Consider the following 14082-nt stretch of genomic DNA (forward strand, 5'->3'; position numbering starts at 1 on the left):
CTTGCTAAAATCCAACCAGAAGGGAGGAGGGTGGAGATCAACTCAAGGTAGATGAAGATGACAAAAGAAGGTAAACAAGATTGTAGGGAAAATGGAGGCAAAACACTGTAAGTCTAATCCAAATACCTTAATTTTTAAACTCAAGAGTAATTAAATTAATATCTATATTTATATCTATATATATTTATACACACATAGTAACGTGACTTGAAGTATATTCACCTTAATACTGAGCTACTTTAGCATGACATTCATATTCATTTATAACCAAGATAAGTAAATATATTAGCATATAAGCAATTTACCACCTATTTTTATTTTACTTTAACATAAGACAGTGCAACAGTCTAAAAAAAGAAGCAACATTGAGGAAATCATCATTTTAAATTAATATTTAGAACAGACTTTAAAAGCATATCCAATAAAACATGCTAAGGAAAATCTAATAATCTAGGTGAAAGGAATGTATGTTGGCCACAGAACATGCTGAACAGGACTCTATAAAGAAAACTTAAGACCTGTTAGTAGGCCAAATTAGAGTGTATAATGATTTCTTTAAAAAAATGTTGCTTTTTGCTATATTTTCAATTTCTTTTTTTTATTTCAATATCCAATGGAAGATACAGGTTCACATACAAATACAGATGAGTTACATAGGAAAGTTTCAAGAGGAAACTGATTTCAAAGCTTTCCCTTTTTGTTGTGTATGAATATAATATAGATAGATACAGTTATCTGATAAGATTTTTGCTAGTAAAAGTACTCATGTAGGCAAGTACACCAATTCCCTTGAGTGCATTATTCATAGTAATTTTTTTCAAAATGAGTTATCAGCCTCTAAGCAAATGTATTTACTGTGCTTGATCAGTGCCAATGAACACTTATCATTCTATCGAACCAATCTCATATCTGAGCAGTTACAATGAACTTTAATCAACCTGACACTTACTATATTTTATTAGATTTATATGTCTAAAATGTCATGTTTACAGAACACGGCCTTTACTCTGTTACTGGTGTTAACACTTTTGATACAATTTTCTTCCTGGGATGGCTTTACCTGTTGGTAAACTGGTATAGAATCATACCAGATGTGACAGCTTCTTCCCTAATCTTGCTAGTGCTCCGTCTTGAAAAAAGTGGAACAGTAAATGATATAGGTGACAACTATTTTTTTTTACACTAATTGGGAATCCTTCTCACAAACAGCATTTTAAATCCATCATTTATGGTTCTGTAACATCTCTTTTGCACTGCTTAAGTAAAACAGGCTTAAGACTAAGTTCAGCATCTGGCTCACTCAAATATTAATGAATTTACCCAGGCCTTGAATATGCACAAGGTCCCAAGCTTTAAGGATATGATGTCACTAAACTCCTTTTGAACATGGACCAAAAGTGGTTCTTTAAAAAGATTCTAGCCAAAAGTCAAGCTTACTACCCTATTTGCAAATTCAGTCATAACTACATATTTCCACTGCAAAATAAAATCCTAATGATTTTTCTTATGTGCTTGATCAGAGCAGCTAAGAGAAATGGAGGTGATCTTAATTTTTGTTCATTCTCAACATAATGATTTATTAAATTCAGACTTGTGTAAATTAGCTGAGGACAGTGGTATTATTTAGGTAACTCTTATACAGATGTGGAATACATCTCACGTAACTTTAAAAGATTATAAGTTCAATAGAATGAATCTCACCTAAACAGCATACATTTAAGTGAGGAATAAGTATGGAACCCAGTAATGCATTTTCAGGCAAAAATTCTACAGAGCTGACTTATGAAAACTCTAAGCTATGGAAATACGAAGTATGAATTCCCTATATGACAGTAATCATATGGTAAGGGACATATCTCATATAAAGTAAGTGTGTGATTCAGTGTCTCCACAATTCAGATGCAGTACATTGATTTTGTGGTTGCTACAGAGGACATATGATCCTTGGACATCTATCAGACTGGATGCAGCTATGCTTTGAGAAGCTTTAAAACAAACCCTCATGTTTAATACAGTTAATATTTTTTTCTAACTTACAGAACAGTTTTCAAGTTTGCAAAGTGATATTGGACAGTGTGATACAAAAAATATAATGCTACAATCTAAAAAAAAAAATTAGCTTACTGAGAAATTTATTAAGATATATTAAATATATTTATCACAACATTGCTATGAAAATATAACAGTATGGTAATACTTTATCAAGTCTTTTGGATGCATGATTTCAAAAATGTTTTTTCCATGAGAAATTCTTTACAAAAATACATCTCTGTGTGTGTTGTCTTTCTCTATGACAGTGTTTCCTCCCCACATTTTAATTTGCATTGTTCCTTTTTCAGTTACTGTAAAAAAAAGGTATAAAATGTATCTGATATATCACTGATGGCAGTGACAAGCCTGAATAACTATTTTGTATGTATGCATGTATTCGTGTTACAAGAGTTTAAAAAAATCTTTTGTCCTTGGAAGAAAATTATGTGCAAAGACTGGAACAATGGGAATTTATTTGTTTTAGTTTGCAATAAAATTTTCAACACCCATCTAATTGCCTTTTCTGACTTCATATCCCAGGGGTCTCAAGCAACCAGCTGAGAAACACTGCCTTAGGGAGAAACACACTGAGAGAGAGAGATTGTTTTTTGCAGTAACAGAACTCGATGAAATAGTTCCATCCACAGTGCTATTGACAAAAAAAAATGTAGAATCAGTTTTCCATTTCAATAACATGTTTAAATTTCAGTAAATTATTTCAATCTAAGGAACAAAAAATAAATTAGCAGAAAACAGATACAATAACATGTTTAAAGTGAAGATTTTTAAATTTTGTTTCAAAGCATAATGTTGTTCAAAAACTTATACTTTCTTTCCTCTTTTAAAACTAAAACACTGGAAGCCTCATTTCAGAGAAAAGGAAGAGAGAGGAGAGGAGAGGAGAGGAGAGGAGAGGAGAGGAGAGGAGAGGAGAGGAGAGGAGAGGAGAGGAGAGGAGAGGAGAGGAGAGGAGAGGAGAATTGTTCTGTTTAACCTCAATATGTTAACTTTACAGGTCAACACAAACTTTGAAGCTATGCATTATAACACAATGTTTCAATAACTTTGAAGCTATGCATTATAACACAATGTTTCAATAATTTGAAATTTCCAAATTTAAATTGATCAGGTGTTTGCATAGCTCTCAGATTCAGAGTTCAGATTCAGTAGTACTTACTTCTACTATCTTTGGCAAGTCATTCCCTGTGTATATATCTGCCCTCTTTAAAGGCAGATGCTCTTTTCTGTGTTTACACTACCACATCTCCAACATAGGACTACTGTAGATGAATCACACTATGATAACTTAATTCATATTAAGTAAGAGTTTACTTTTAAAAAATCAATCAGAGTTTCAGTAGTTTCAGTGTTGTTACTCAGTTTTTGATATTCAGGTTTATTCAGTGTTAGTAAGTATAGTTCAAAATAACAAGACATTGTTATGGCTGCCAAGTTTCCATATAAAATAAACTGCAACCCATAAACTTTACTTAACTGTATTTGTATATAAAATAAAATAAAACTTTTAATGCATCCAAAGCACCAGAAGTTGGATTGATGTGAACTGCAAAATGTAAGGCTTTGCAAAAATGTTATTATGTTAGCTTTTAACAAATACATGCTTCAGCATTGTACTGAAAACAGTTTTCCTTTAAATAAAAACTTCTATATCAATCCACATGATTCATTTTTGCTTTTTCTGTTTTCTTTATCCTTTCATGTGGGGTTTTTTGTGTTGTTTAATTATTTTTTTCTTACCACCTGAAGTCCCTTTCAGACACCAGATAAGCAGTTTCATAAATTCTGTTTCAGAAGATTAAAAAAAAATACCAAACCCAGGTTTTTTTCCCTATCTTTCACAGAGAAAAATTGCAATGTTATTACCTCAGGAGAAGGTAGTTGAGTCACCACTGTATCACCAATTGTTGAAGTAAGAAGTTTGTCACCTAGAATACTTTCTAAATAGTCTGCCATTACTTCCTGTTGCTTAGGGCTGCAGTGGTTCTCCAAAGACAGTACAATTGGATAGTCAGATGCCTGGAATTACAATTTAAAGGCTTTTATTATTAATAAATAAAAAGAGGACTACTTGATTTCCCAAAATATGTTACAAAAGTCCCCTTGGTAATCTGTATTTTCCTTCATTTTCAAAACTTTCAGAATAAAGGTCAGTTGTTACAGGCTAGTAACACAATAAAAAAGCTCACAATATTTACTGAAAAGAGAAAGCACAATTGAAGAAGAGAAAAAAATGCATCCTCAGGAAGGTAAGGGCGGGTTAAAACAGGACTAGACATATACAGAGGTGAAAAAAAACAACTAGGGAAATCAAATTAAGATCAGTTAAGAAGGACACAGTACTTCATTAGAGAAACCAGGTAGTATCTGTGCTGATCTTTGGAAAGCGCATGTTGAAGTGCATTTGTCCAATAATCCATAGAAAATAATTTATCAGAGGCATTTAACATACTGATTAATGTTGGGTGTAAAGAAAGTAGAGAGAAAATAAATGTTAAATCAGCCAAAAATCAGGCTGATTCAATTGCACAGGGCAGAGTACAACCTGGAGGCAAAAAGCAGAATTTCTCACAGAGTTTCTAAAGAATGATGCATTGGCTACCGTGTGTCTGAAACAGTGTTTCTCAACAAATGAACATACAAAGAAAAAAGGACTTATAACGTCATCTGCCAGAAAAGGAGGATGGGTAAAACCTCCCAGACACACTAAAGCATAAAAAATAATCTAAGTTAATTTAAAAGGAGACTTAAAACATTCTGAATTCTAAAAACATCAATGTTGACCATTTTGGTGTTTTTCAAAATTAAAGAAATCTTCATCTCTTCAGACCTAACATCTGCTATTCCCAAGAAGCTTTATTTTGCACCTAAAGGTTATATCACAACTGCTCTGAAATTCTGTTGACTAAGTCATCCCAACAGGGAATTATCACATTGGGTAGATGAATTTTTTAGAAATAATGACTAAGTTTTGTGGAAAATAATTTCAATAAGGGGAAATAAGGGAAAATAAAAATAGAAAACAAAATTATTGCAATTTTCATGAACCTATAGGAAGAACTTGGAAACTTTGACATAATCATGTACCTTTAAATTTACATCTGACATATTTTAGTGATAGCTCCTGTAGTGGCTGGTATCTATTTTAAAGGACGATAAAAAAACAATGATAAACAAGGCAAAATTGGCTTTCAGATAAATATTAATTGTAGGCACCAGTTTACTGTAAGTGACACAGATTTAAAATATTTCTCTGTTTTGTGGGGCAGAGTGTTTGTTTTGTGTACAGAATTTCCTCCATTGTTTACACAGTTTTGTTATGAAAAGAGAGAATTGTTTTGTTTTGTTTTTAAAAGGTAAAATCAGATTCTAAAATTGCAGCTGACAAAGTAAACCAGGATTTAATGTCTTTTGCTTTAATTTATGGCATATTTTAATTGATTACATTTCAAGTTTATAGTATCCTTAAAATTTGCTCAGAAATCATTGCCTTCACATGAACAAGATATGCATATTTTTTTATAATATCACAAACTTTTCTTGGGACTCTTTACACCTTACTCATCACAGTACTCAAGCAAGACAGGTGAAACATGGGAAATTGAGTAAAAATTAGAGAATGGCTCAAATGAGACATGTCCATTTAGACTGTGTAAATAAATCTCATAAGTTGCCAGTAATTCTGGTGGCTACTAAAAACAAATACTCTGAATAAAATCTTTGCTCGGACAGAAGCTAAACTGTCCATTTCTAAGGGAAGTACCATTTTGTGTTTATCCTGTTTTACACTTTTTCCCTGAGCATTTGCTGTTGACTGCTAATAGAAGCACACCTTAGCCTGGATAGACAGCTGGTACGAACCATTACCTATTGTGATTTTATCATCTTATTGTACCTTGTGGCTGTTAAGTGAAGTTTGTATTATAGTTATGTACAATATGCTGTGCATTAGCAAAAACAGGTGAGTTATATCTAATGGGTTGTGAAGAACAGCGTAATAAAACCATATTTTTGTTTTCACTATCTTTTAAAATCAGAGACTAATTAAATATTATATAGAAATCAGGAAAAATATAGCTTTGCTTAACTCCAAGAAGGTTATAAATATATATGTATAAAAGTCCATATAACTATATGTTCATAGGTGTATATATTCACACACATAATGCTGGCCTGAATACAAGACTTATCTTAATAGTCATTCAGGACGTCATTTGAGCAGGAGTTTTGCCAGAAACCTATACAAAAGACTGAGACAGTGCCAAAAGCTCTCCAGCTTTCACTGCTTTGCCAGATAGGCAGAAGGGACATTGCCCTAATCAGTCGTCTGACAAAAAGACAGCAGTAGATGGTAACCTTTATCAGGCCTTGAATTCAAAATAAAAAGACAAGAAATGGAAAACAGTGTAAGTCTCAAACTCCGCTGTAATCTAACATTTTCATCTATTTTGTAAACTCAAGCATAGGATATAAGACAGACTGATAGCAACAGAAGAATAAGTGAAGAAAAAAAATGAAAAGATATAAAGGAGTAAAACATCAGACTGATTCTGACGTGGTTGTTCACTTTATATTCAGTCCTTGCTTAAATGACCTCTGGTGAAAATTCCACCTAACAAGCTGAGTAAGCCCTTCTGAATTCCTTGCACCAAGTTTGATTTATAGTCGTTATCAGCAAAATATGTTTACCGTTCCTTAAATAAAATAAAAAAAGATATTAAGAACAGATAGCACAATTTTCCCGTAATTTATTTCAACAATGCCCACTGCCACAAACACTGTCTCTGTTCCATATTTTTTTACCCTCTAGAATCACTCACAACAATGATGTCCATGGGCTTTGTTAAAGCCACCATCACATTTTAATCAACATATATGTATATATACATACCAGAAATGCATACTTGTCTATCACTTGAATTACAGAATGAAAGGGAATTTTGCTCGTTAAAGTGTGACCATGATACACAACAGGTTCATTGTTTGAGCCATCCCAGCAGTCAATTTCCAGGCAACGACACCCTTTTAAGAGAGCACTTCAAAAGAACAAGAGAAACAATTTTACAGTCAAAAGAAAGATACCACACTTTCTTATACAAGTTGCTGTATTCCTGATTACAAGCACATTGAATAATTACAAAAAACCCTACTTGTTCATCACAAAAGAAAAGAAATCCTATAGAATTATACAGATATGAGACAGAGCTATATTTTCTGTTGTTTATCTTAGGCATGTTAGGTAATAAACTTTATTAGAGCATTAAGAAATAACATAGATTATCTGAATAACCTCCATTAAGAGACTAAAAATGAGGGTCAAAGATTTAAATAAAAGAATTTTGGAATGATGGCAAATTGTTGCTTAAAATAGAAGAAACGTTTGAAAAGGCCTTTTTTATTGTTATTCCAGCATTTGTCTGCAAATTTGAGAATCATTAGACTTAAAAATAAGAGCATTGTACTTACAGAATCAGGTTGTGCTTGGTCTTTACATAATTCAATTGTTCTCCCCCCACCTTACTCCTAAAAGGGAGTGCTAAAGTTTCTTGGATGCCTTAAATTTACTGTGTCTTAATTTTTAATACTTTAATGGCACCCCTTAAAGGTCTTAGGTTTCTAATATTTGGCTTGATACTAATTTAAACATTTCCTGTAGATTATTTTACCCAATTACCAATCCCTTCTGAAGAATTTATAGCCATCCATTGCAGCACTCCAGTTGTGTGAGTCATCCCACCATGTTTCCATGATAGCAACTGTATCATAGTTTTCCTACTGCACAAGGGCTTCCAGCTCCTCCTGTTTGTTGCCCATGCTGCGTGCATTGGTGTAGATGTACTTCAGTTGGGCTATAGATCCCGCCATCTTTTTTGGGGGAGAGACCCTGCGTGACCATTCTCAGGCGTTTTACATGCTAATGATATCTCAAAGATGCTTCTAGCTTATTTTAGTATTTTATATTTTCCTTACACAAATAGTAGATAAAGAGGAAGAGAGGGGGTTTTATACCCTCTTTGCAATTACTTTAAGCAATGCAATATTAATGTCATATCATTTTAAATACTGTTAGAAATAAATTCACCAGTGTTTCTGATGATTGCAAGCCATTATAGAATATCCAGAGAACAATCAAAACAAAATGTTCAGATAGATGATGGTCCCAACTGCTTTCACTTCACTGAAGTAGTACAAAGTAATAGAAATGCTGGACACCTGTCTTCCAAATTCTTCATACTTTCTGTCCCCCTCTGTATTGCCATTATTACATAACTCATTTTCTCCCTCCCTGATCATTTCTTCTAAATACATCTTGGCAATAAGGCATCCTGGTTTCCTTCTCCTCTTGGAGTCATATGTTGCACATTCGAAGACAAAGTTTCTTCTCCCTCCTGGCTACTATAGTGCCCATTTTTTTGGTGGTTGTTGTTGTTTCTAAATTGACTGCACTGCAACATACGCTGATCACAGATATCCTTGACATACTCCACCGTACTGTGCCCTTACGTCCTGTATATTGATCAGATTAGTGTTTGCCCAGGAATTTCACGTTTCTTTCAGGGAGTTATTTATTTTTGCATGTCATGTTGAGATCAAAAACTAACTTAATCATATACTGTGCAGCATACTATAGATTTCATTTGCTGTGAGGTAGATTTTTTGAGATGTAAGTGAAAAAATAAGATTGTTTCCAGACTATGAACAGATGGTTTGGCAAATATACTGAAAAATGTACACACAAAATAAAATATCACTCTCACAATTTCTACTTGTTGCTGTGATGGTTTTGTTCCTTGTTGCAAAGCAGGATTACATGTGACTTAGTATTCATTTAAAAAAAGCCAAAGAATGTTTAAAATATTAAAAAACAGTATCTAAATACCTGGTATATCCCCATAAATGACTGGGTCCTATTAGTTGGTCAGATATCAAGTAGGTGTTATGAGAAGATGAAATAAAATAGTCACATAATGGGTGGTTCATATCTTGGTAGACATTCTTGTGATCGTTCTTAAATATCGAACAGTCTTCTGAGCTCATGTACCTTATAAATCCTTCGAATGACATCTGCCTTCTTTTCCTCACTGAACAAAAATAAAGCAAAAAAATATCTGGTGTGAAGCTAAACTGATGGTTATATCTGTGTATTTCCACAATTTTTAATAGCCAGTTCTGAATATTGCTAAAGATTATACAACATAACACTTTCCTGCAATTTTAAAATTCATAACAAACAATATAAACACAAAAGTCAGAGGTGTGCAATTCTGGAGATGAATTGCTGTGATTCAAAATCATAACACATTTTTATTCTTCTATGGACACCAATAAGAAGAGTTCGCAGTAGTACCAATTAAATACAAAGGAAAATATTTGTTGTTGTTTAGTTTTGGAAAGTAATATACCAGTCAATACACAGAGAGAATCTTCTTTTCTCTCTAGAAAGAACAGGAGTTGTTCTCCAAAATGTCAGTTGGAGACTGTTAAAATAATCTTGCAGAAACCATGATTCCTAGCACCAAATACCTTCCACAGTGGTGGAAAATTCCAAATAAATAGTGATGAAATAATATTTAAATCAGAAGTATTTGAAATAAAAATAGCATCTTAACAAAATAAATGACTGTCCACAAAGATGAATTACAAATCAAGCTTATTATATTACTTCATCTATAACAAAATGTGCTAATTGCCTCCTACCAGTGATAGTCATCCCATTTGTTTTGTTTTTAACTGATCTAATGACAAACAGATCCATTGTACTGCCAACGGCTGCTCCAATGTCATGCTTCAAATGTAATAATTTTGCAAATGGTATAATCTCAGAAGTCAACTTTGCTTCAAAACAACCTAGTTTGAATTAGTCAGGGATTTTGCCCAGTTCTGGCTGCAAAATAACTTATTTTTGTCATCATAGGCTAGAGATAATTAAGTAGTAAGTAATCCAAGAGTACTTTCCGTTAACGATAACTTAAAGTCAATGTATACAAATTTTTGATTAAAAATAAAAACCATAATCAAAACCCAAAACACTTATCTAACCTGTTAATTCTGATACAGTTATAAGAAACAAGATTTACAGGTTCAAGTTGCAATCATCAATCTTCAGTATGTATACAGACTGAAAGTTTTATATCTAAATGAGGATTTATTAAAATCATTCTGACGATGGTAACACAAAGAAAATAATTATTTCTAAATTATAGAGTTTTTTTGAACTAGAAAACTTTGTAATGTTTTAAAATGTTAAACAGAAATAGAAAATAAGGATGAAGGCCCTCCAGACATCATACATACATACACTGTTGTCCTTAACCATACAAACGTTATTCCTACCAGAAGTCTGTCGAAGCTATTCTTAAAGACTTCCATTGATGAAGAATCCACAAATATCCTAGTAATCCCATTTCAGCACTAAGTAACCTTATTGTTACTTAGTTTTCCATAATGTTTACCCTGAAACTTCCTTGATGTCCAAAATATTTGTTCTGCTTTGTACTGCTTTGTACTATTCCTCTCCTTTTTTTCACAGTCTTATACATATATGAAGACTGCTATTATACTTCCCTTCATTCCACTGCTTTCCAGAAGAAACAAGTTCAATACACTGCATCTTTCTGTTTAGGTTAAGTTTTCTTAGACTTCTGATAACTTTCATTGTTTTTCTACAACTCTTTCCATCTGGTGAACTTCCTTCTTGATGTTTGATGCCCTAAACGGAACACAGCATTTCTCCTTAGTGAACTTCATCCTTCTTTTCTATATTATCAATTTGCCAAGATCACTTTGACTTCTAATCTTGTTCCCTATTATATTTGAAGTTCTGGCGTTAAAACTAAATTTAATATAATTAATTTCTATTCCATCATCCAGCTTATCAATGACATAATTGAAATCTGGATCCCAGTGAAACGCTCAGTGAAACTGTAGATTGATGTAGCCTTTCATTTTGACTTCCATTTTAACTTCATTGATGACTAACTTCTCAGAGTAATTTTCTAATGAATTACTTATGTACCATGTAGTTATTTTTCCTGCTTCCTCAACTTGTTTTTTAGAATGCAAAACAGTGTTAAAAAGTATGATTTTTCTTCTATCCACAAGTGTTGTTACTCTCTAATAGAAGAAAACTGAATTCTATTTCTTCATGGGATGTCCTGACAAATTCTTACTCATCCTTACCATCTTAGAGGTGATTACGTATTCATTATTTGTTCTAGTTTTTTTCTGGTAACTGACTGGTGTCTAGTTGCTTGGATGTTCCCTTTCTAAAATAGATATTACATTTGATCTTTCCCAGTCTTTCAATTAATCATCCATTCTCCACGTGTTTTCAAAGGTAACCTGTATCAGCCAAGCTTGTTACAGTCAATTTTCTAAGAACTTATGTATTTGTCAACCTGTCTTCATTGATCTGATTAAGTCATTTAAGCACGTCCTACACTGTTTTTCCCATATTTTTGACTGCGATCTTACTCTGGCCTTATTAATAATATTAGCCACCCGATTGTACTTAGGTAGTGGGTCAAGAATTTCCTTGATCTTTTAACCAACATATTTGCAGAATGACTTATTGCTACTCTGATGACTCTTGACAGTTATATCTTATTTAGTATTTTGACTTTTTTGATTTATCCACATGCACATGTTATATTGTTTTATACTTGTAGCAACAGGATTAAGTTTCTGCTTTCCGGGTCTTTAAAAAATGTTTTGAATTTTTTTCCATGTTGTTCAAAACAGAACATACATTTATCCTATATGCTTTATCTATAATGAATTACATGGATTGTAGACTTAATTCCTTTGAAGAGAAGGCTTTTCATCAGTATCTTATTATCATTTCTTATTAATTTATTTTTCATGCCCTATATATTTTTCTGTGTAATTACGAGTTGGGCCAGTAGCTCTTTTTTACTATTATTATTATTTTATTTACTAACAATACTTACTTTTTTTTATATATATAATTATCTTTATCTTTTAAATTAGTGAAAAATACTGACTTTCCAAGGTTTTGCTTATTTTCTGAATTATTTTTGATGCTTTTCTGGTTGCTCTTGTCATTGATAAAAGATTATTACAGTGATCTGAAGAAGAGAACTTATATTTAGATAAACATATTCATGATCATAATCCCCTAAAAGTGAAAACATTATAAAGTAAATTTGTGTTACTTTGTTAACCAACATGTAAGTTCTTTGACTTCAGTAAAACTTTCAGCTCATGTCTCTAATCAATGGACTACAAGTATTTGTAATTTTATACAGTTTATTACAGGCCCTTTCATTACATAGGCTTATAATTTTTTTTCTCAGGGATCTGTAGTGGCTGTCCTTGAACTGCATGCAATTAAAGTCACCATCATGTTTCTGGAGAACTGCCAAAACTCCAAGCAAGTTTGTAAAATGATAAGACCTGTCTGTAAGCAGGAAGAGATTGCCTTTGCACTAACGGTTCTGGCAGTCCATGCAGTTCTGTGAATTGAGATATGCAAAAGAGCATCACGTGAACATAAATGGCATACCATCTGCTAAAATAAATTTTCAGAGATCTGATGTTTGGTAGAAAATATTATAGTTTTTAAAGTTTAAGATAAAAGTAGGCTCAATTTTTTATTATTGCTATTATTCATTCATGCTTCTCTTACCAGTGGAGAAAACCTACTGGGTTTCTTTAGAACTCTCTCTTATGTTTGTCTGATGAAGATACCAAAACTAGTTAGAAATGGAAGAGGGTGCTTTTTAAGTTCTGAGGAATAGCACAGTCATACTATTTTCTAACCATTTACAGATATTTTCTGCTTCTACATTAAAAGAAGTAGGAATTCATCTCCATAACTATTCCGCTGTGGAAAGATACTTTCATCAAGACTTCACATTTCTTCCCTAGAGCAACCTCGGTCTTTTTCTCTATTAGAATCCTTTAGCAATAGTTAGTGTGCACACATATCCATCTGGTGTAGAAAGAAAAAGAGAAAGCAAGAAAAGATTTCCGGCTTCTTGTAGCTTCTTGTTGTTTACAAAGTTCAATGCTTTTTTCTTGCCCTACCCTTTTGGATAGTCTGGAATACAATTTATTAATAATATTCTTCTTTTCCAAACATAATTTAAAAAAAAAAATGTTTTTCCCCATTCCTCCAGTTAAGGTAAATTCCAGCTCTGCCATATATACAAATACTGCCATATCAAAGAGGAATTATGGATATAACATGAGCATTTGAAAGAATTGGATTACACTATATGCCTATGCTTTTTAGAGTTTATTACGTTCTATTTCCTTATTTATGTTGGAATTTCTTTGAAAGTATTTTTCTTTCTTTAGAGAAAGAAAAAATTAAAGCTTTCATAAGATGTTTGCTGGCCTGAAGGGACTGAGGCCTATGGAGGATCCATGCTGAGGCAAATGAATCAATTAAGAAGGAAGCAGTAGCAAAAGAAAAGTGTGAGAAAGGTGGAGCAGCAGAAAGAAATCACTGTGCATTGACCACAGCCTCCTGCAATACCTGGTTCTTCACTGAAGGGACTTGAGTACAACCTGCAGCAATGACAAGGTGGGAGGAGAGATGTCTGGGCTGAAGTGAAGACTAGGAAGTGGGGAGGAGAGGAGCCTGGACTGAAGTTGAGCCCAGGAAGTGGCAAGAAAGGTGTTTTCCCTGTGTTTAAATGTTTGTGTTCTTTGTTTCCTAATAGCCAAATTAGTAATAAAATGTTTATGTTAATTGGCCAACAGAGATATTGAAATGAGTACAAATGTGTGTGCTGGGAATTTTAGGAGTGAACTCATGAGAAATACTTGCAATCAGAGACAAGGGTGTTTCTCTGCTATATTGGAAGAAGGAAGCTTTCAATAATTGTTAGAAGTATCAAATAATAACAACCTCAAGGTAGAAACATTATCAGATGGGATTTCATACTATGAAATTTGACTACTTAATGTCAGACTAAAACTTTTGTACTCTAAGTGAACAGTAAAGTAAGTTACTCCTTTTCTACTCTGAGTTTACATTCTAGGCAGTTTATTTTCTACCTGACC

General features: G+C 32.9%; 1 protein-coding gene across 1 annotated transcript in view; it reads right to left on the minus strand.

Moving 5' to 3' along the window:
* Positions 1-14082, minus strand: part of PLCZ1 (phospholipase C zeta 1) — a 56224-nt gene that overhangs the window by 33316 nt on the left and 8826 nt on the right. The window contains exons 4-6 of the mRNA XM_075163805.1: positions 8930-9131; positions 6941-7085; positions 3916-4068 (exon numbers count right to left, since the gene is read on the minus strand). Coding sequence (XP_075019906.1) covers positions 3916-4068; positions 6941-7085; positions 8930-9131 — 500 coding nt within the window. The remainder of the gene's footprint in view (positions 1-3915; positions 4069-6940; positions 7086-8929; positions 9132-14082) is intronic.

The sequence above is a fragment of the Calonectris borealis genome, chromosome 1 (assembly GCF_964195595.1).
Source record: "Calonectris borealis chromosome 1, bCalBor7.hap1.2, whole genome shotgun sequence".
Lineage (NCBI taxonomy): Eukaryota > Metazoa > Chordata > Aves > Procellariiformes > Procellariidae > Calonectris > Calonectris borealis.